This window comes from Amia ocellicauda, chromosome 19, assembly GCF_036373705.1.
Source record: "Amia ocellicauda isolate fAmiCal2 chromosome 19, fAmiCal2.hap1, whole genome shotgun sequence".
Lineage (NCBI taxonomy): Eukaryota > Metazoa > Chordata > Actinopteri > Amiiformes > Amiidae > Amia > Amia ocellicauda.
The window spans coordinates 19741883-19766109 of NC_089868.1; the positions used below are offsets into that span (position 1 = coordinate 19741883).

The window sequence follows — 24227 nt, forward strand, 5'->3', positions numbered from 1 at the left end:
TCATTAAGGTTTTGAGGCTGACGTTTGGCAACTCGAACCTTCAGCTCCCTCCACAGATTTTCTATGGGATTAAGGTCTGGAGACTGGCTAGGCCACTCCAGGACCTTAATGTGCTTCTTCTTGAGCCACTCCTTTGTTGCCTTGGCTGTGTGTTTTGGGTCATTGTCATGCTGGAATACCCATCCACGACCCATTTTCAATGCCCTGGCTGAGGGAAGGAGGTTCTCACCCAAGATGTGACGGTACATGGTCCTGTCCATCGTCTCTTTGATGCGGTGCAGTTGTCCTGTCCCCTTAGCAGAAAAACACCCCCAAAGCATAATGTTTCCACCTCCATGTTTGACGGTGGGGATGGTGTTCTTGGGGTCATTTCTCCTCCTCCAAAACACGACGAGTTGAGTTGATGCCAAAGAGCTCAATTTTGGTCTCATCTGACCACAACACTTTCACCCAGTTCTCCTCTGAATCATTCAGATGTTCATTGGCAAACTTCAGATGGGCCTGTACATGTGCTTTCTTGAGCAGGGGGACCTTGCGGGCGCTGCAGGATTTCAGTCCTTCACGGCGTGGTGTGTTACCAATTGTTTTCTTGGTGACTATGGTCCCAGCTGCCTTGAGATCATTAACAAGATCCTCCTGTGTAGTTCTGGGCTGATTCCTCACCGTTCTCATGATCATTGAAACTCCACGAGGTGAGATCTTGCATGGAGCCCCAGACCGAGGGAGACTGACAGTTATTTTGTGTTTCTTCCATTTGCAAATAATCGCACCAACTGTTGTCACCTTCTCACCAAGCTGCTTGGCGATGGTCTTGTAGCCCATTCCAGCCTTGTGTAGGTCTACAATCTTGTCCCTGATATCCTTGGACAGCTCTTTGGTGTTGGCCATGGTGGAGAGTTTGGAATCTGATTGATTGATTGCTTCTGTGGACAGGCGTCTTTTATACAGGTAACAAGCTGAGATTAGGAGCTCTCCCTTTAAGAGAGTCTCAGCTCATTAACTGTATAAAAGACACCTGGGAGCCAGAAATCTTGCTGATTGATAGGGGATCAAATACTTATTTCCCTCATTAACATGCAAATCAATTTATAACTTTTTTGAAATGCGTTTTTCTGGATTTTGTTGTTGTTTTTCTGTCTCTCACTGTTAAAATACACCTACCATTAAAATTATAGACTGATCATTTCTTTGTCAGTGGGCAAACGTACAAAATCAGCAGGGGATCAAATACTTTTTTCCCTCACTGTACATCTATGCATGATTAAATATCTTGAATGTAGACACGCACACACTCCAAATGTATGACAAATGTATAGGATCTCTCGAATGCAATTCCAGGTATCTCACATTCCACCCAAGATCTTGAACTGACTTCCTGTCTAATTCGAGATATCTTGAATTGAATTTGAGATATGAAGACATTGAGTTAGTTTGAGATATTTGCAATTAAATTTAAGTACTCCAGTACAATTAATACCTATATGTAGCATGTGTGACTAATAGTAGAGGTGCTTTGCAATTGCATTAATGCCTAAATGCTGCCCTGCAGATGCATCCTGCGGCCTTGCAGACAGCTCCCTGGGCGCAGGCTGCTGTGGACGGTAAGCTGGCTGCACCGCATGGATTTACATGGTTTCTCCGGGACCAAATGAGAGGGTGGTGTAATCTGGTCCAGCCCATAGGGAGCGCTGCATACAACTGCAATACTTGTACTTCATGAAAAGCAATGAAGACAAAAACTTAAGGATTTCATGTGGTGGTTTCCTTTGAAACAACCTTCAAAAAGGAGCTGAATCAACTCTTAGGCCTCCACACCAATTCTTGAATGAGGCTTGTTTGAGGATATCCTCTTCAGGGCATGAACCTAAGGAACAATTTGAATCCATTTACATACTACACTGGACTGAATCCAACTCGTCCATTAGCTAGAAAGATTGGAGCTGCGCCGCTACCGTCATGCAGAAGAAACGTGATGTAAGACTATTTGACATGGAGCGCAGATTCCCGCAGATCTGCAGAACACTCGCATCCCATTGGTGGAGCCGCGCAGAACTGCGGGAATCTGCGCTACACGTACGCGACCTGTGTAGGTGGCCTGTAGTCTCCGACAGAAGCGCCGCCCCTTCGGTCACTCCAGCACTGTGCGCTCCCCAAACAATGTGCTGTTTCACTTCCTTATGAGTGGAGCTGCTGCAAGGAGGCTGCGGACACTGCATTGCAAGGTGAGTAAGGGTCAATCCTTCATTCCCACACATGCATTATCAGTGGAGTTGTTGGATCCTCAATATTGGGATACTTGCACTTCATTATAGTATTCTAGGCGCTCAAGCATATTATTTCTTCTTGCTACTAATGTTGACATCTGTGGCAGGTTTAAGATCTACTGCCATTGAATCAGTGGTGTTCAAATAGTGTCCTGGGTGTCTCCCAGTGGAAACGCACTTTGATCATTCAAGTGTGTACTGTGTGGGATTTCATTCTTAAATACTGGACATATTCAGACTTAGGCTGGAGGAGAAGTCGTTTGATCAAACTCGCCAAAATATCCTATACAAGTTAGCATTTTGCAGATGAAGGCAAAGTGTTTTAACTATATCAACAAACAAGTCTAAAGTTTTTATAACAACTTTATTTTTTATTGGTGGACAGGTTTTCTTTAAAGTTTAAGGTTTCAGGCTAATGCCAGACTATAGCCAGCATTGGGCAACGCTACTTAACTGTAATATGAATGTTATGCATGGATCGTTTGGATTGCATTTGACTTTAAAACGTGTATTAAAACTAATATTAGCTATAAAATGCCTGCAATGTAACACCTAAACTTTTTAAACGTGCCTTTGTAAACACTATTTAAAACTAATTAAATCTCTCTGTCTCTCTATCTCTGTCTCTCTCTATATATTTATATATATTTATATAAATTATACAATATCCCATGAGTAAAAATATATAAATAGGGGTATATCAGTTATGTTAAGAAACCCCTTTGGTATAGAGATGTCTCCTTTTTTGAGAATGAATTCAGCATAGTGTTCTAGTCTTCATGCATTGTGTAGCACAGCCTATATAACCAGAAAAGGTGAAATTAAAGTATCTTCTCGGATTGACATAAATACCTTGCTTTTTCTCTTTTCTTTAAATTACCTCTAAAGTCGCTGTTATTAACTTGTGCTGACTGATATTTTCTTGAACACAGGTATATAATTAACTCCCCGAAATTGCCTGAAACTATTGAGTGATCACATTGTCGTGTGGGTTTAAGCTTAGGGTGACTCATGCTGAAGCCCATTAACATGCTTTAGTCAGATTGATTACTGTTATGATGCATTAAAGACACATTTTATTTATCATTTTGCAAAATGTGAATCGAGGCCTCTTAAGGGTACAACTACAAACAGGCTACACATAATGACATTTGAATGCAACACTAACTAAAATACAAACTACTGACTAAGAGGCAGTTTTACTTGTTTATCCTTCATTCATCCATTCCTTAATTCACTCATTCGATCTTTCTTTTTCTAAAGACCTTTGTTTTAGGGTGGCTTGGATGATCTTGTGAACCCTTATCTTTACAGACAGTTGTAACTGCAGAGTGTGCTATACTGATAAACCAGAAGTTAGTGGAAATAGTCTTATCTAAAAGATAAGGTTTTAGCCAGGACTGCCCTTTTTTAATAAAAAATACTAAAAATTAAAATTTAGGGAATGTTTGCTCTTTTATGGTACGGATGTATCGGATTCCTTGGTACCAATGGCATTAGTTATGATAGAGCTGTGCATTCCCTTCAGTATTAGTTAATTATTAGGTTTATACTGTGTTCAAGGTTCAGGCCTAAATGATGCTATTATATTAAACTGCCATCTAGGAAGTGATTTAAGTTAAGCTAAAGGTATAATTATCTATCAGACCAATACATGTGTTTTTACTATCCTAAATAAGACTAACAAAGTCAGCATTACAGATAATGCATACATTGAAGTAGAGTTCATATGGTACAGAATAGTGAACTCCTAGAATGAACAATGTTAGATATACATTTGAGACTTTTCAGTAATCCGCTTGATTTTTATATATAAAAAATGGGCATAAAAAGCTACTTAAAAATACATTCTAACCTCTTTCCAGTAACAAGTCTCATCTCCTTTTACTCTGAATAAACTTTCTTTATTCTGATTTAAACTATTGCTTATGTCCAGCCTGTTAATACAAGTATCCGTTCCCAATAATCCAAGATATAAATTGAGATTTTGACTAACACAGGATAGATTTTATTTCCATTAAAGGTAATTACAATTGGACGTGCTATGTCTGGTTTCTTCTTAACCATGATTCATCCATGGCTGAGGATGAGAAGATATTAAATAAGGAAGGATCTGTGGAAAACGTCTATTTTTATTTTGTTTGTGCAAAAAGTAAATTCATCATATGATCATTTAGTTTCTAAGGTCTGTATTAGTTGGCTTAATATCATGGGAGTGGGCATGACCTAATAAATATTAAGGTTTGTAAACTAACTGAAAAGTAGTTTTAAAATGTAAGTTAAGCGCTTTATTCAAAGGGCTGTGATTGGTGTAGTTGCCAATGAACATTGAGATCAATGGAAAACTTACAAATGATTTGAATCTCTTCTCCAGAATTCGTTTTTGCAGTCATTGCATTTAAATAGATGTGAATAGATGTTAACTGCTGACCCTACTTCTAAATCTGAAGCTCAGTGTTTAGTCTATTTTTCAGATGCACCTGGACTTGGCGAGTCTCCTGCTCGTGGCCGCAGCTTTGTCCTTGCACAGTGTTGCTGCTTATAGTAATGGAAAAGTAACCGAATCCTGCAAGAGCATGAAACCAGGCCATGGCCATGCTTCCAGTAGAAAACCCAGTCCTTACAGTATAACTGTGGATAAGGAGAAGTTCAACCCTGGAGATCGCATCACCGGTATGTGCATATGATTGTTTATCAGTTTATGTTTCCTTTATAGCAAGCTAAAGACTACATGTACTGTCTTTGGACTTCACTGGAAAAAAGTTTACAATATAGAAAGATGAAAACCCAGAGTATTTCAGATGTTTGTTTCCCTTCCTCTGTGTTTGCAGTAACCCTGTCTGGATCATCATCTGGAGGGAAATCCTTTAAAGGGTTTCTAATTGAGGCACGGGACGCATCACATCCGAACGATCATGCAATCGGCTCATTCACTCTGCTTAATCCGCATGATTCACAGCTCTTAAATTGTGGAACCTCAGAGGTATAATATTTCACTTGAAAAGTTGTGTTTCCTGCAGCTTGACGTGATCCTAGCTTGCATTTCTCTTTTTGTTGGCTATTGATGAGACTAACTTCAGCTTAAAGGAGAGCGATTTGTAATTCAGTTCTTTTACACTTTTAGCAAATTCCATTTTTTAGCAAACATATCTTTTACCTGAAGTTCTTTGCAAACCACACATGCAGAGGGATATTATAGTTTTAAATATTCTTTTTGGAAGTTATTTTCCCCTTGCATGTAAATTGTTAATCATTGAACATTATGGCTATATTTCTGGAACGTGCACAGGAGTTGTGACTGCTTGCATCCCACTCTCTTCAGGGATCTGCAGTTAGTCACACCCATAAGTCTGGAAAGCTGGAAATGCAGGTTGTCTGGAATGCACCTTCAGATTCTCCACCTGCGGTCCAATTTCTGTGAGTGAGACAAAATCCCTCTTTCAGTTAATGAGCCTGGCATATGTTTTTACATTCTCTCATTTACTGATATAACTATGAACGATTTCATACAATACTACTACTATGAAACTGCCCACTTGAAACGTGTTTATTAGCTGCTGTGGCCTTTGGGCTTTGAATATGTTCTCAAAATATTTCAATTTAGATCAATCATGGTTTGTCTGCAAAAATGAAATGCAATTCATAATGGAAGTGCTTCTAAACTCCTAACATGTCTGTCTTTTTTGTAGAGCTACAGTTGTTGAACACTATGACACTTACTGGGTTAAAATACCAAGTCCAGTTATAACTCAGAACAATGTATCTCCTCCTCCAATCCTGCCAACCACAACTAATGGCCAGACTGTGCCATCCACTCACTTGACAGAACCAGTAAGTCTGTCTTCTCTTAGAGGCAGTTTATGGGACATCGTATATGTTTTAAAAGGTCAATACTAAATATTTTAGATGAATGACTATTGTATTTATAGCATTAATTGGGTTCACCTGTAATACTGATGCATATGCCTTTTGTCGAATATTTTTTTCTGTCTAGTTCAGCGCAGAGGGCTGTGGCAGGATTAAGTCTTGCCTGCGTGATCCGGTTGGCTGTGATCCACAGACTGATCCAAAGTGCTACTTCCTCTCTTTTGCCAAGAAGGATGTTTCTGTGGTTTTTGAGCTCAGTGGGCCTGCTGAGGGTTATGCATCCTTTGCGCTGTCGTATGACAAATGGATGGTATGAATACTTGAACAGATGCATATCAAATCAATCGTGTTTTAAACGTTAGAATGATTTTGAATGGCGCAAAAATCTTCCATTTTGTCAAGGGTGCCTCCTGTTCCTACCAGTAGTACTGTGCTTTCAGTATAAGTCTAGCAGTATGAAACTTGGGTGATCCTCCAGATCCTATTATATTGAAGCTGTGTTGGTTTATATTTTAACACCTTTTTCTGAATTCATAGTCTTCTAATTGTTTTTTACCTTCAGGGAAACGATGATGTGTATTTATGCGTGAGAAGCCGTGACAACGTTGTCATCAATTCTGCGTATGTCTTAGGACGGACCCATCCAGAAGTGAGCTCAGAGGTAGGTAACCAACTCTTCAAAGCACTGATATTGATGATGTATTTGTCCTCACCAGACGAGCACTAGATTATTTGAGCATTTGTTACTCTTTTGATAAATTGTTGATCTGAATTCTGATGGCTGAATGTAAAAATGCAACCTGGTATAAGTGTCGCTTGCTTCTTCACAATCTTTCCATCTTTTTTAGAGTTCACTGATGGACACAGCATGGAGGTTGTCTGACGGAGTTATTCAGTGTAAATTTCGGCGGAATATTCACATCCCGACTGAGAATTGCAGGTTTAATCTGGATGAGAGTTACTACATATTCTTAGCAAGTGGTAAAGCCGAAAACGGTGAGTCTTGGCTACGGTTTAACACCTTAGACAGAACGATTTCTTTTATCTCGAATCTGGGCTGAATATTGTACACTTTTGCAATCCAGACAGTGGGGTGTTTTTGTTTAGGTCAAGTAATCAAGACCTGTTTCTTTGCTCCACATTGCTATATTGATTCAGCTGCGTGGTGTTGATTTTTCCTGTACCTTTGCCCCTTTGAGACAGCTCAGCAATCTGAAACATGTTTTGAAACCGCCAACAAATGCTGTATTGATATCGGTTTAGCTTCAGTTATCTAGTGATGGTTTGGATATATGAGGTCATTAGGTTTTTTAGAATAATTAACGATTATATTACTTCTAATATCGAAGTTGTTAAAGGTTAACATGCCTTTTACTGGCTAGTCCTCTGTATATGTACTTAATGCTAAACTTTCAGTGTTCTTCAGTAGTTAAGCGAATTATGCTCTTATTAAAGAGAATAATTAAGTTGTTCTGATTTCCTTTAATCTTTGATTAACTCTCCTCCTTTTCAGTTTTTAAAGTTCCATACCCCTGAACATTGAATTACTTTTTATGCATTTTAAATTCATTTCAAAGTTTTGTGTTGAAATTCCCTCACATTGAAGTCCATCTTGGTAAAGCTAATTAAAACATTCTTATTCTAATGAAGGGTTGATTCATAGACACCACCAGCAACCTCTCATTTCATCCGGAAAGAAAACTATTTCGGGACCACCTGAGGATTTAATTGGATCACGGTCTCCCTTGATCATAAAAACACACGGTACGTTTTTGCATATTTCATGTGTATAAACCAAGTTTTGAAATTCTGCCTTTGTAAAAACTTTGCAATTTATATATCAAATCTCAACCTGCGCAAAATCAAAGCTTTGAACTGCCATTAGTATTGGAATTGTGTAAGTGGGTTTGAGCCGATTGTTCAATTTGGTCAGAGGCCAGTTTGTGTACAAATAAGCAGTGCTTTCTCAATGATGCACTGGAGTTTTATAAATGTTGTCCTGAAGTATTTTAGAGTTATGGAATTCCCAAACATGTAATTGTCCTTTATTGGAAATTCTATATGAAAAGTTTTTGATTTTTTCCTCTCTCACTGCCAGGTACCCTAATGCTTATCGCATGGATAACCACTGTTAGCATTGGTGTTATTATTGCACGTTTCTATAAACCTATGTGGCCAGGGAGCACATTGTTTGGTGAAAAGATTTGGTTTCAGGTGAGTTTATTTTATTTTTTTATAGACCTTTTCTCAACACCTGCTGTATGTGGAAAATAATCTGCTGGAAGTTTACATTCATGAATTATGACCATAATTGAGATTTTGTAAGACTATCCGTGTCATGTCAGGATCCAATATTCCAATATAAGGCTTAGAAAAGTAAAAATCAGATATTGTATGTGGTTTATTGCACAAATACAGTAGATTTAAATGAATTCACTAGCAGCAAAATAATATAATTGTTCAGATGCATTACTTCTGTCCTTCTGAAATGCAGAAATTCATTTTTTGCTATGGCAGGTACATCGTATATTGATGGCATCCACAGTGCTGCTCACCTGCATTGCCTTTATCCTGCCCTTCGCTTACAGAGGAGGCTGGAGTAAGGTAAGCGGCAAACGGCCCTCTTCGTTTATATTTACATTTGTTTGTGGTGTGGTAGGCAAATGTGTGATTTGTTTTTCATACACTCTGGAGTTAATATTTGAGTGTATGATTCCTTTGGCAAGTCTCAGTTTTACCAGTAGAGGGAACTGCTTCCTGCAAATTAAGATTCTGCATATTTTACAGATTTTGATTTTTGAAGCAGAAAATAAATGCATTAAATGAAACCCTTATAAGAATTTTCAAACATCCTGGTATTTGTTTCCTGTTCTGTGTTGTGTAGAAAGCTGGGGCCCATCCGTTTCTTGGCTGCACTGTCCTGGCTCTTACGATTCTCCAGCCCCTCATGGCCATTTTAAGACCACATCCTGATTCATTGAGGTAAAAATTTATAAATTCAAAGACTGATTAATAGTTGTTTTCTGTATCGGTCTCTCCTATGCAATCTTCTTGTCAAGGCAATTGCTTTACACCGATCTGCCTCAGGAAGTGTCATTTCAATTTCACGTTTTGCTTTCGAAATGGCATCAAAGTGATTGACATAAGAGCTATGCTAATGGGAATCATTAATTGTAATTCCCTATAATTGAAGTGCTTTGCTTAGTGTGCTTTTTTTCAACACATTTCAGACCTTTTAAGTGTGACAAAGTAGAAACTGCCCAGACCAACAGTGGTACTTAGTTTTAATCTAAACCATATTATACATTTGTGTTGTGATCAACTTTGATACTGTTGCACGCGTTCTAGCATCAACAGCTAGGTAGAGAATGATGTATCTAATGTAGCTGGACATGAGACGCAATTCTGTTTTTTCTCCTGTTTAGAAGGTATATATTTAACTGGATGCACTGGGGAACAGGCACTGTTGCCAGGATAATTGCAGGTAAGTGGTTTTACATTGAATCCACAATCTAAACTATATACCGCATTGAACAGTTTTTAGAACTATTTCTGTCCAAAGATGTAAATCACTGAACAGATTAATGAAGTAAATCAGTACAACTGAAGATCAATTTAAGACCTATTCCCTGATAATATACACACTATGAAATAAACCTACAGTACAAGGTTTAAACCCACATGTAAGCTTAAGCGGTGTCTGTGTTGGTCCAGTTGCAGCCATGTTCTTGGGAGCCCACCAGCAGGCTCTGGTTCTCCCCAGCCCCTCCAGCACCCTGGTCCTGTCGGGATTTGTAGTGTGGGACGTGGCAGCACATTTGCTCTTGGAGCTTCACAACTATCACTTGTTTCGGAAAGGTTGGTCAGTTTCAGTTTATGTTCTTCAGCAAACCAGAGAATGTTCTCTCCTTAAACTAGGTTGATCTACTTTCCATTTTATTATTTTTAAGACTGCAAACGAAGCAGATGCTAAGTTTACATATGCAAATTATTATATCCTGACAGTTGTTTGTTTTTCTTTCTGCTGCAGTGTATAATTCAATGGCATCTATTAACTGCATTTAATGGGAAAAGACTACAGAACAGTGAAATAGCGGCTTGTTGCATTCAGGTGCAATGAGGAAGCGAGTACTAATATAGAGGAAAAGTCACTTCAGGTGTCCCACATAATACTGACTAAAATATTTAAACACAATCACTAACTGCATACAGTTCTATCCATTTATTTATAATTCTCCCACCTGGACCAGTAATGGAGGTTTTCCAAAAGGAAAATATTGTAAAGGAACGTCAGTCTTCAAGATTCCAGGCCAATAATAATGCTCTGTCTTTACAGGCAAGAATGCTACAGATGATGAGCAGGAGATTTTAAATTCCTATGTTCATGTTCCAGAGGTAAGATTGGAAGTTTGAGAATATGTACCTAAATTAAAAAGCACCAGAAACTGCAATGTGTATACACTTAAAACTGTTGTGAGTTTCCTTTATGAAGAACTGAATTAAAGCATTACTAGGCCCACATTATTTTGCCAAACCTTTTGGTGTTTCTGGGAAATGTTTATGTGCCTCTGAAGAAGGATCATTTATTTGTTTTGTTTTTTAGTTCAAATACCTTGACGATTGATAGATATTAGTATACATATCTATATTCTGTATGTGAAATTACCAACTAGTCTTCTGGATCCTCCAAAAGTATCAGCCAACAAGCACATGAACTCTGGTAATGCTCAAAACTGTTAGACACTTTTAAAATGATTATTAATGTTCGATTTATTATAAATGCATTATAGAATTTATTTCAGCAAATTTAAAACATTTGTTGAAAAATCAACTTGGCTTTCCCCCCCCCCCTCTCTCCTTACAGGGTAATCTGTTTAAAAAGGTTGTTTTAACAATCTACATCTGTGGAAATGCAGGATTTCTGATTGCTCTCTTGACGGACATATATTTTGTATAAGAGAAGACCTCCTACCTGTTTTCCTGAAATGTCAGTTGTCTCCTTAAGGCAGATGGCCCATTCCCTGAAGAGGACCCTCCCAAATGAGCTGTGTCTTTGAATATTTTTTTAAAGGGGGGGGGGGGGGAAAGACTTCAAAGAATAGATAGCCTAGGGGGTTAGAGATGTGTTGTATATGATACAAAGTGCTTTTTAGGAGATTAAGTATTATAAAAGCAGACCTTAATTAAGATACTTTTAATTTAGGAGTATACCTCTGACATTTCTGGTTTACCCTGAAAGAGAAATAACGTTTGCTTGCTGCCTTGAATAGATACTAATTACCTTTAGTGTTGGACAAAATACATGCATTTTATTGATGTAATTCTGAAAGCTTGTATTGTGTTCTAGTCACAATTGCTTTAAGAAAAGGTAGCTATTTCACTTTCATTTTTGGGTTACTATACATTCAGATAAATCGGCTACAATACTCTTTCTACGAAGCAAAGTTATGACGAACTCTTACAGATTTTCTTTTGATTTGGATACACATTATTTTTGCAATACATTGTGCCACCTATTTCAGATGAAAATGTCTTGCATTTAGAAGTATTGTTTTAAAATGAAACCTGAACCAGCATAATGTTTTGCACAAATTCCAATTGAGTGTTATCTTGCTGGAAAAGTAAATTCAGAATTGATTAAATCCTTGCTTTCTCAAAGTACTGATTCCCACTGATAGTTTTCACACATTTTGTACATGGGTATTTTATGCATTCGATGGGTCTTATAACAGCAAGGCTTTTATAAAGCACATGTCAACCACTAGGAGCACACCATGTCTGTGAACAATAAGGTTTTATTGAGTTTCATGACCATACAAGTAAAACTACGTTTAAATTAGGATTGTGCTGCTGAGAAAGTTGCCACTAGTTTACTAGCTGTAAAGTGAAATTGGCAATGTCACACGTTCTGTACATTACTTTGCACTTTATATAACAGTTTTATATGATCCTCAGGTTTATTAATGCACAATAGATTGTTTAGTTGTAGTAGTTTGGTCTTCCTGTAATGTGTATATCATGACTAAAACTGACAGTTAAACATATTGTAATAACAGAATACATCTGTAATAACAAAGCTTGGATTTAATTAATTTGTCTGCCACAGTTTATTAAAACACAAAACATTTTCTGTTTTAAAATAAAACTGAAATGTTCTCTGTAAAATTAAGTTTTTAAATGGGCGTTGTTTCTGGGTGAAGAATGTTTTATTTTATTGGCTTTGTATTAGTAGAGAGCTGTTAAATGCTTATTGGGTTCAGGTTGCTGTCCAGTTGTCAGGATGGCAGTGATTCCTTAAGCATGTAGGTGAAAATAGAGCCATCATTTTTCAGTCAGATGTCTTATTTTCGATCAGGAAATGTAAGGCCATTAAAAATAACCTTTTCAGAGAACAAGTGAACATGTCAAAGCAGGAGGTGTTTCAAGGATACCTTAATACATGCCGTCTAGAAATTAAACAACCCCTCTGAAAAGCTTTCACAAATGCTTTTAGCAGTTCATGACTAAATAACAAAAGAGCGGAACCATTTTGTTCAGAAGATAATTCAAGACATCTTTATTTTGCAGCAACCTTTCACAATACAATTGCTTTTGAATTACAAGGTAAACCAAACAAAAGATAAACACCGTAAAGGCAAAGTGCTTCAGTAGTCGAATGCGAGTTGTTTAGAACCACATTAGGTAGACATAAATATTAAAATCTGAAACTAAGCAAGCATAAGCAGTACATTTGAAACCACTAAATGTCCATCACTAAAAACAACACTATAGGTAACATAAAAGTTCTAAATTTGAAATGCAAGTTAGTCTAAGTAAAGCTTGGATTTAATGTCACTGGAATACATTGCATGAAATGGCTAAAATGTTTTTTGAAAAAAATGTTTGGGGTCTTTAAAGAATAATTTATATTCAATTATCAATATGCTTTGGAAAAATTACAAATCTGATTTGTTAGTAGAGAAAATACAATAAGAAAATACAATAAATAATTGCTTTTTTTCCCTCTGTATTATAACCAAGAAGACACGTCAAAATTATGTCTTAAGCACTGCTGCATACAATACCACTATATATTACAGGTAAATAATTATGTACTAAATACTCAATTCAAATAACACACAGGCATCTTGGCATTGGCACAAAACAACAGCTTAAGTTATATATTGTGGCTTCTCTGCGTGGGACCCAAGTGTCAATTAAACTACAAAAGCAGCTTGTTGCCATGCTATTCCATCAGCAAATAGAATACTGCACCATTTATAGAAAAGTGTAGCAGAAATATATATATATATATATATATATATATATATATTTGTACTTTGGGTGGCGTCTTCTGTTCATTCTTCTTTATGATTGGCAAACATCCCTGCCTCCCAGCGAAGAGCCATGGCACTTTTACGACGGGCTCCACTGAAAGAGTCTGGAAACTAAGAAAAAAAAAGAGTTTTATTTATCTGGAACTGCATTACATTTTTAAAACACTTTGAATTCTATGTTATGCTTTCTTTTAAATTTCCACCTGAAATAAAGCATTTCATATTCCGAACAGGAGCCCAGCTGTAATCCATGCAACGATTGTCGTGTGTGAGGATTTTAAATCCAAACGACAAACGGAAAAGTAGAGTACCTTATGCTCACAAGAAAGTGTTGAGCGGTCCATTTTGTATGCAGTCTTCATTGGTGATGAAGGAGAGGACTTACATCTCACTGGTAAATCTGTTCAAAAGCACAGTGATTAAACCGCACACAAAATAACTTGCATTTACTACCATTTACAACTGATATTAAACATTCAGCAAATATCTGTTAACCATGTATATGAAATTCGTATAGTAACAGTAAAAAACAACACCTTTGCACTAGTAGGTATGTGCATCAGTACGTTTTATAAGGTCTATAATCCCTTCTCATTAAGTTTGATTCTATATTTCAATCAATGTAAGCCTACCTGATTTGTCAAAGGTCAAACTGTCAAGTAGATTTGGAGATACCAAGACAGTATCATACTTCTCCTTGGCATACAGACTTGCCCTTTGCCTCTGTAGTTCTTCTTCTCTCTGTTTTGCTACTTTAATTTCCTGGTCTACAAGAGATTGGGTGCTTCTGGAACGCAGTTTGAAGAATGGATTATTCTGGAAGGAGTTTTCTTGAGCTTGCTCGGAGGCAGAGTTCAGACAAAACTCGGACGCGCTCCGTATGATCAGGTTGGAGGTCTCTAGTATGATAACATTGGTGGTTTCGGAGGGCCACTCATTTGATTTCTTATTGACAGGAGAAAGGATGGCATCTTTTGCACATTGTCTCGGAGCAGAGAAATATGTGTCGGGTTCGAGGATAATTACATTATTCGCTGCCATCTCATGATATAAAGGACCTTTGACTGGGGAGGAGGTTGAGGTTATAGTAAAAGATGGTGGCTTGGTGTTGGAGGACCTCTGTACGCTGCACACATCTTCTTGAGATTCAAACATCTTTCTTTTTTCCCCCACTTCCTGGCACAATCCTCTCTCAAACTTCCCCGGCAGAATATTAGCAGATTTAATTTTGGTTTCAACACTTTCGCTTTCATGGACTGATTTTGCAATCCCCCTTTCACGGCGAAGACTCTCTTCTCTCTCCAAAGCCAAGCGGATTTCCTTTTCGATGGGAGTCTCTGGAGACATTGGAGAAATGAGTCTGGGGCTGTACGGAGTGTCAGCCAGGTCTTTGAAATCACATGTTATACTGGGGTCATCATAAGGAGATCTATAGCTTGAGTCATCCAAACCAGAGTCTTCAGAGCAAGGACTGAATAGAGTATTCGGATATTCATTTATTCCTAAACTGTCGGCCTCAGGATCTTTTTTAGGCCTGTCGATATTTCTGACTGGAGTATACATGAAGCTGTGGCCACCCTGGCATGCGTTTGGCTTCACTGTAGGTTGGCAGCCTTGGCATTTGGTCTGCTTTTCCATCAACAACCACTGTTTCCGGGCAACTCTGAAATCTACGTGCTCTGAACTGACATTTTCATTTTTTGTCTCTTGAATGACACAATAGTCCTCTGGAATCTTCTTCGTGGGATCTGCCAGAACAGAATGTGATAGGTGTGTGGTTTGTTTTACACTCTGAATAACTTCTTCGTCATCTTCAGATATTTTGGATAAGCCGTGAAGCAGAGGAGGAGAAGTGTATGAATACTCCTGTGCTTGAAAATCATGTTCTGTGAGTTCTTCAGGTTGTTCCTTAACATCTAAAATGTCAGAGACTTCTCCCTCGATCTCTGGATTAATTTCATCTGGGCTGAGGACATCTCTGTCATCTTCTGCAGCAAATGGTTGAGTGTCAGTCTCAGTATTGGTGTCCAGAAAAAGATCTTCACCTTCCTTATTAACAGAAGAAGAAAATATGGCTCTCCATTTCTCATCAATTTCACTGTCTGAGGAAATGGCCGCTATTTCATCCTGAAGGCTGTCAATCAGTTCATTGTTGTCAAGTTCATGACAGGATTCTGTTGAAGCATCAGACGCGGTTTCCTCTTTTATACACTGCTCTAAGACAGAGGTCTCAGGCTCTTCGAGTACACCGCTTTCCAGAACACTGTCTTGTACCTCGTGGTCGATTATTTCTGTAACAGGACTTATTGCAGACTCATCTGTGGTAACAGCATTGTCCAGTTCAATCTGGACCTCCAATTCTTTTCTTTTGACGATCAATTCATTTTCATAGACACTTCCTGCACTGGAAGGTGAGTCGGATATCGAAGAGGTCACCGACTCTGTCCGATTAAGCTCCACTGATCCCGAGCGTAAGATCAAATCGTCTCCTTTGCACGTGATTTCTGTTAAACTTCCATTTCCCTCGAAGCTCTCGTTTTCATCCAATGGGATGGGAGTTTGTGGCAGGTCAGCACAAATATCGACTGTTTCCTTTGTTTCTATGGACTCGGAGAAATCAGCATGGAAATGAACTTGTTCGGCTTCCACATCCACGCATTTATCCTCAGCCATTTCTGTTTCCACAGAATCCATTTTACAGTCAACTACAGAGGCCGATTCTGGTAGCTGGCTTGTCTCCATGGTTACTGCTTCAGGGAAGTATTTTGGTTCGTTTCGTTTCAGATTTCGAGTGTTGCTGCAGCTTGCACTGTGTTCATTTCCAGCAATCCTTCTCACCCCAGTCGTGCCTCTCTACAAAACAAAATACAAAAAACATTGTGACTATGCAAGCAGAAGACTAAAATTGTTAATAAAGCCATGTTTCTATAAAGAATTCCATTAGACGAGACCCTGTAGATCTTGACAGGAATGCTTTCAGTGCACATGCTAAACCTGTCTTGTTTATCCGACTCCCTCAGCCTGAATTCACATTTTATAACATTGTAAAATCCCTGATTGTTAGTGTACTGGTATTGCTGTTTAAATTAACCTACCTGTGTGCTCAGTGAAGCAGGCTCTTACTCCGTTACAAATAATAACAACCACCGGGCTCAAACACCAATATTTCTACCCTTCAACTGAAGGTAACTGCTCTGATTTGAAAATCACCCCCCTTTCTCTCTCTCTCTCTCTCTCTCTCTCTCTCTCTCTGCAAAATGAAGCGCTACGATGCCAACACAGCACTTTGATTTGTTCACAGAACTTATGTTTTTGTGATATTCTCGATGTGTGTAGTGAGCTTAGCAGACCACAATTAACCGTGAGACACATTTAAAAAAACGTGTAATTTATTTGGCATGGTTTTAGAGGCTAAGAATTTGAAAGCATTTTCATTTCTTTAAAACTCTGTTCTCTTTGTAACAGATATACGTTAATGAAGAGATAGATTCCTAAACCAGGGTATATGGTTCCTGAGAGATGATGGTTCAGTATCTTAACAAAGAAAACTTATGAAATACTTCAATTTTGAAATTTCACTGTAATACAGATAGGTGGTATGAGCTTTCAGGGAGGAAAATTCTGATTTAGTCTGAAACTCAATTAGTGTTAATGAATATTAGGCATATGAGCACTTTATATTTGTTCATGTTTATAGCTAATACTTTAGTTATTAATGTTTATAGCTAATACTTTAGTTGTTACTCTAAAATGAAACCATAGCACACTCCGTTTCTGAAAGTAATGTGCCAACATGTTAATATATTTGGAATAATTTAAAAATAATTGCACTCCAATCAAATAAGCATGCACGACACACTTACCTCGGGTGTAAGCTCCATTTACCTTGAGAAAATTAGCAGCTATATCTCTCAATACTTATCTCTTGAGTTTAAAAGGAAATTCAATTAAAAATAGGTTATCTGACCTAAATAATTCCTTAACAACACACAGGTTTAAATGCTGTCTTCTACTTCATTTACTACCTTGATTTCAACTGACAGTTGTGCGTAATTGGTTTTACTAAAGAGGGTGAAAATGAAGAAAGGTTACACACAAAGAAGTGAAAGTTTCGATTTACCCTCATGGACGTTTAATTTAATATGATATATTTTGTTGTTTGTTTCCTTTACACACAGGCACACACACAAAAAAAACTAGGTTATGCACAGTTAGGAAGAAATTAAATCCATCTGAATGAAGCGATAAATTACATAACACTGCAGGATTACATTTTTCACCCACGGCTTTGTTGCTGTGAGCCTGCGGTACATCCCCGCTTGCCCCTATCGCAGCATGAGCAGGGCGCCAGCAAACCACAGCCAGGCGTGACTCCAAACCTCCAGGGCAAGTCCAAAGCCCTGAACAAGTGCTGCTGGAGAACATATTCGGGGGAGATTATGGGATGCACTACTATGTGTTGAAGCCTGAAGGTAACGCTTTTGTAAAACAAAATGATTTCAGTGTATTGCATATGTAAAAACATCAGAGGTGAACTTCATGCCACCGGGAGATATTGAATTAGATTGCAGCACTGACATGACCCCCTTATTTAGTTTGACAGCCTATTTTGGACAACTTCACCAACAAAAGAAGGACAATAACACTGGTTTGACACTTGATATAGGAACCCGCAAGACAGAGGGAAGGAGAGGTCAACACTGTGGCGAGTTGTATTTGAAAAGGGCCTTGCTCCCTGCTGTGGGGGTTAATTGACTTACAGGTAATCGTTATTAAAGCTGCCATCACCACCTATCAGTGGTGTTGCCGTGAACTTTTCCCAACACATGCAACCTCGTGTGATCGAAAAATGGATGTAGACAATAGCCTTCTGGCTGAAATCCTGAAAACATGTTTTATACAACACTGAAGCAGATCAAATTGCAAGCATGGCTTCCAAACGTACACTTTGGCCGGCACTCAAAGTCGTTGGGATTTAGTGTAAAATACATTTTGTAAGATTAACCCCATAAGCATTAATACTCTAGATGTTTTGCCTAATTAAAAAATCAGCTAATAACATGATTAAAAAGCCCTCTCTCCGTATTACATTTCTAGAATGTGAAGGACAGGTTCACAGACATAACTCAGAATGGGGCAAATATAGTGATGAGGAAAGTGACTCTTTTAGTGGCAAAAATAAATAAATATCTTTCCAAGCCTTTTCAGAAACTCAAACAACAAACATGACAGTCACTGCATTTGAATGATGGGATGCATTTGTTCTAAAGTACTTGTTACTTATGTACCTGACTCAGACAGATGACATGAAGTGTCATCCTGAATACAAGTAGACTCTCACTTCAATCGGACTGACGCAGATTTTGAAGAGCAGGCTCAAGTCAAATAAGCAAAAAAATTGATTTAGAATAGAGCAAGACCATTTAAAAGTGAGAGCTTTACATGTATTGATGTGTTAGATAAAGACACAAACTCAAATGAACTTGCATTTCTATACATCAAATACATCATTAAATTAGAGTAACACCACGCCACATCAATTAAAAGCTTTTCTTTCTTTCTCTTTCATTCTTTCTCTCCATTTTATTAACACTGTACGCATCTTCGTTCTAGTAAATAAGGCCCAAATCTTCATCACCTTTGTATTTGTTTTACAACTCAGCGCACATTTTACTGTTACCCTCTTCCGTTTAACTACTGAAAGAACCCAGTCATGCGGCTTTAAATATTATTGAAAATCACAACTCAAAGGCTGATGTAACTTTTCTCTTTAGAGTTAAAATCTAATTTATGTCAGGGACTAACTAACTCTAGACCTTAACATTACAATGTTAACAGATAATTTTGCACCCTTGAATGTTTCTCTCTGCTCATCCAAAGTCTAAACGATAGTTGCGGGGATTTGATCAAGAAGCAGACAATAGCCATTGTAATTATTCTGTGAACTAAATGAACCCAAGCTGTGCTGAAACTCAGTCACAGTATTCAGATGCAGTCAATGCAGGTACATTTCTAATGCCCTACCGGAGGAAGCCAATACAAAACAGCACTTTCATCTTTTTAGCTGCCAAAAACCTGATAATTATTTTGCCCCAGATTTGGAAACAAAACAAATGTTCTTTGTTGTATATAAAAGTTTTGTGTAAGAGTTTCCAGTAGGCTATGTTTCAAATACATACTAGAAGATAAAATAAAAAATGCTTGCAAAATTATTTCTAAAACTTCTCTTAACAAACTCTTAAAGGTTATTATTATTATTTTTATTATTATTATTATTATTATTACCGCATAGTTTTACAATCACTAACATATAATAATCTACATGAACACATTACAAAATCACTATAACACATACATACATAAATAAATAAATATCCTGTACCTGAGCTGAGAGGTTATGTATGTTCCCATATCCTCTGTCCCTCCAGCCTATTCACTGAGCTCACTTCAAACGATGTCTGCTTATCCCTGCACTACCCCTGCCAGCCCACACCACGTCCCCTGACCATTTATCCAGAGAGCGTCCACAAACACATCTGACAGTGATGTCACCCAGATACCCCAGCCAAATTTTATTGAGGCATTGAACCAAAACTGAACACTTTCACACCAGGAGATGATCTAGATCAGCTACAGCCTGTCCTGTTCTCACAAGCGATGTATTAGAATATATTATTATTCAGTGGATATTTGCCAAAGTTATGTAAACTGTTCCTGTACCATTTAACATGTTCTGAAAATAAACCGTGGACAGCAACAATAACAGTTCCTCTCCTGCAAAAAAAACCCCAAAACATCCATGGCATTGAACCTAAAAAGAGAAATAAATAAAAATCATACATACCTAGAACATAACCAGCCATCATTTGTATGTCTTAGAAATTATGTATGAAGCTCTGTCATAACTCAATTGTAATACTGAACTCATTGAACGTTATTAATTACATAATCAGTAATAGAACCCTGTCTCCTGAATTATCAGCACCTCCATCATCATCATCAAAATCAAAATTCATCTTTCCACGTGCAGTAGTCAACTTCTGATTGGATGACACTCATCCCCCCTGACCCATTTTAATGTAAAGCACAGCCCACTGAAGTTATTGAGAAAGAAGGATTGAGATTTAGTCTTTGAAATTGAAATTAGAGCTATGTTTCTTAATTAGGAAAAATACTGACAATATGAAGGGGAATTATTGGGTTCAACGAACTGTAAATTGGGCTAATGGTTCTCCCCGCAGGCGAAATAAACCCCCACTTCACTGACAGTCTTATGAAACGCTGCTCCTTTTCTCTCCACAGTACAGCTAAGACATTTCCAACTGCTAAGTGGTAATTTCATACAACACATATATTGGAATAATGAAGACACTGCCGAACATATACTCCAGTACAACCTTTCAAATGAATTGCAAATAATTAAAGTCAAAAGAGCAATTAAAAACAGTATTTTCTCTCAGATCAAGCCAGTCACATTTGAAAAAACCCCAAAACAAAACAGATGGATAATTGCATAATACATGCACCATTGTAATCATTATACTTGGCATATTGTCAACCGCATACTATTTCTGCTTGATAAAACATAATTGGTTGTTAGCAATTACTGAAACATTCATTTCCTAATACATAAAGAGCATATATAATTGTACTACAATCGTACGGTAACTGTAGTTAAGACAGAAAGAGAAACTGTGAGATATATTTTTCTATTACCTACCAGCAACTTCAAACAGAGCAGCCAGAAGGATATCATCTCCAACTTACCAAAAAATATGCATTTCAGGAGAGAAAATAGTCTGTTTAACAATCCAGCAGAGCTAAGAGAGTAATGCAAACCGTGTTTTAATTCGGAAGCTATCGATCCAAAGAGGGAGGCTGACTGAACTGATGTAGACGAGATGAGATAGGTATTGGCATGCATGCCACTGAAATGTGGTACATCATCACACAAGCAACACTTCCCTCAAGCTCTTTCTCCATAATAAATAGACTCATATTATGTTTATGTACATTACCAGTAGGATAGCAGCCTTCAGTTTACCCTCTGGGCTTTGACACTTTCTGTCAACCTATTGAGTTTTACTTCTCCTTTCTCAGTTTACCCCGTATGCTTTTACTGTGGAGTCAATAAACGTCCAAGGTCACAGTTCTTTAAAAAAGGTCCTCGAATAATAATTATGCACAGAATGTAATTATCAATCCTAAATGACATCAGGATAAAATGTTACATCTGATGCTAAAGCACTTTTATCAGAGATACGTGCAGTCCGAGCTATCTTTGTCAAACAAACGAGTGCAAGAGATGAAACATTGTAATAGAATTTGTTTAGCAGTCTCAAGGATAGATGTGGGCTCTTTTCAGACCAATGAATCACAGATGATTGTTCTCCTGCTAAGAGCAGCATGAAAAGAAGTACATCACTGCGGGGGACTACTATTAAAAAAGAAATGTAACTTGCAACAATGTAAAGAGAGCAATTAGCTGTGGCATTGAACTGCAAAGACTCTGCTTCACATCACTTCTATCAGCAGAGTAAAGGACTCACTTCTTAGTCCCCAGGAAGGCAAGGAATATCTATAAAGGTTTTTAGATTCGGCATCAATTAAGCAAGAAACCAAAACAAAGTGTATAATCACCGAGTTATCATTTCTAACCACTTGTCACACTGAGTCCATAACTGACAGTAATTATTGTCACTAGGAGCACCATTGGCTGTAACTGCTGAACCATAATACATAAGAGTCTGCACACTGTGCCACTGGGGTCTTCAACTCACAATCAAGATTGAGATTGTGTATCACAACCTCAGTGTCATTCTGTTATTACCAAACCAGTAATAACACAAACAGTAATTAGATGCTTAATACTCAGAATGACAGATCAATTAAACTGGTGTCATGTTTGTGCTATTTCACCAAATAAAGGCACTCTCTTAAAAAGCTGTTATATAAAGATAATTTTGTTCTCCAAAACCCACCAACAGTAAGTAAAACCTGGCACAAAAATACATCTAGAAACATGTGCTCATTCTAAAAACTAGAGAACAAGGCTTTTATCCCACAGCCTTCCAGCAGCAGAACATTAGGAAAACAATAAAGCAGAATAGTAATGACATAAAAATCATAGTCCACTTAAGAGAGATTCAGTATTCCTATGGTTAAAACTGCCTATTTTCTAAAGCTGTCACTACTCTCACTGATTTCCCCACCATCCCACACACTTCAGCAGAGAGCAGTGCAGCACATATTGAATCAGGCTTTTTGTCTTTGAATTTCCATCTCTCAATCAGTCCTCCGCCTGTTGTTCCAACCTCTTTACTGAGAGTTCAATAGTTGCGCAACCCTCTGTGTATCTGCAGAACCCCCCCCCAAACACCAGAGTGGGTGGCAAATTACAGGAAGCTTTCTTCAGATTGCAATTACATAATGCAATATTTCTGTTTTGCTTGATAAACAAGTGGTTTATTGCATGAAGGTTTAAAAATCATTGAAAGTTGTTTTTATCAGCCTACCTTCTCAAAAATGCTGCAACTCGGTGGGCACCGTAGAAGTCTTTGCAAGGTTCTCTGCTTGAAAATATATCAGCTGAGACACCAATTGAATGTAAAAGAATTAACCAATAGCAGCAGACTATTTATTCTGCACACTCACGCACACATGCATGCAGAAACCTTTTCTCATACACATATATCCAAAGGAAATGCTTTGATGGTTTTACATGATGAACATATATATTCAAAAATCAAAAGAGGAACACAATACTAACATTATTATTAAATACATCAATATAACTTAATTTATAATCTTCAATTTTTAACACCAGTTGGGAAAGAGCTTATACGCTTTATTGCATTATTCTGAAACCATACGCTTATGATAATTTAGCAATATTACTCAAAATTAATTCACCCCTGCTATGTGTTAAATTCAATAAAATTCAATCAGACAATATAAAATGATGAGCTCATTTGGATTATGATTACCAAGCCATTAATCAGTAAGACGTAATCAGTATTTTATCCAATTTATATTCGTGTTTTGTTTATTCTGCAGAACCATGTCTGTTTTTATGTCTTGCCTATATGAAAAAGGTTAATTTTAATTGAATCAGAAGCTTATTGTTTAGTAGTTTTTTTATGTTTTATTTTTTAAGGTTAGGTATTAAGTTGCTTGCCTATAAAGATCTACAATATACCCTAAATAACTACAGAATATATTTGTAAACAGACCAATATCTACCTGAACTTAAAAATCTAAAGAAATGTTGTGGAGCAATTCTTTTGCCCCAATAGATTGGTGCATACAAACTCATAATGTTGATAGGAAAAATAATATAAAGTAAGAAGAATCATTTACATTGATAAAGGCAGTTTTTCCTATATAAAGAGGGCAGTGCATTTAGATTATTAAAATAGGAATACTTGAACCCTGAAGCAAAACAATTATGAAAATAAGATCACAGTATTCAAAACCATTCTGCTCCATTCTGTTTACTGTAGATTTAGATAGCAGTACCCACTATTTATTCATTTTGATCTGTGATCCTTCATTTGAAATTGTGCTCTAAGATTCTTCTTGGAGGTTACATTTCTATGATGTTTTCTCCCTTTTGGATGATTTATAAATATGCAATTGTGTGTCTCAGCAGGAGAGGTTTCAACGTCTTTAGTAGATGAGCCGGATTATATTACTAACATTTGTATTGAGATCCTTTGCTCCTGCTGGCAAATTACTTGATATAAAACCTCCTCCTGCTTCACTAATACAATCTAACTTA

The 24227-nt window shown here is 37.5% G+C and overlaps 2 protein-coding genes across 3 annotated transcripts; one reads left to right on the top strand and one right to left on the bottom strand.

Moving 5' to 3' along the window:
* Positions 1-2118: 2118 nt before the first annotated feature.
* frrs1a (ferric-chelate reductase 1a) lies at positions 2119-11773 on the top strand. 2 transcript variants are annotated; one of them, XM_066692605.1, is made up of 16 exons: positions 2119-2222; positions 4739-4937; positions 5096-5247; positions 5587-5681; positions 5954-6095; positions 6259-6441; positions 6694-6792; positions 6980-7127; positions 7782-7895; positions 8230-8345; positions 8649-8735; positions 9016-9113; positions 9557-9615; positions 9846-9989; positions 10468-10526; positions 10996-11773. In XM_066692605.1, exons 1-16 carry the CDS (start codon positions 2178-2180, stop codon positions 11086-11088), a joined length of 1833 nt encoding a protein of 610 aa, XP_066548702.1. In that variant the 5' UTR covers positions 2119-2177; the 3' UTR covers positions 11089-11773. The 2 variants fall into 2 exon arrangements, with proteins under 2 accessions (XP_066548702.1, XP_066548701.1); XM_066692604.1 differs by having other exon boundaries at positions 2129-2222; positions 4727-4937.
* A 1696-nt stretch (positions 11774-13469) lies between these two features.
* Positions 13470-23021, bottom strand: LOC136714955 (uncharacterized). The gene is made up of 3 exons (XM_066692603.1): positions 22963-23021; positions 14080-16300; positions 13470-13847 (listed from the first exon to the last, which is right to left on the bottom strand). Exons 2-3 carry the CDS (start codon positions 16187-16189, stop codon positions 13666-13668), a joined length of 2292 nt encoding a protein of 763 aa, XP_066548700.1. The 5' UTR covers positions 16190-16300; positions 22963-23021; the 3' UTR covers positions 13470-13665.
* Between the last annotated feature and the right edge of the window lie 1206 nt (positions 23022-24227).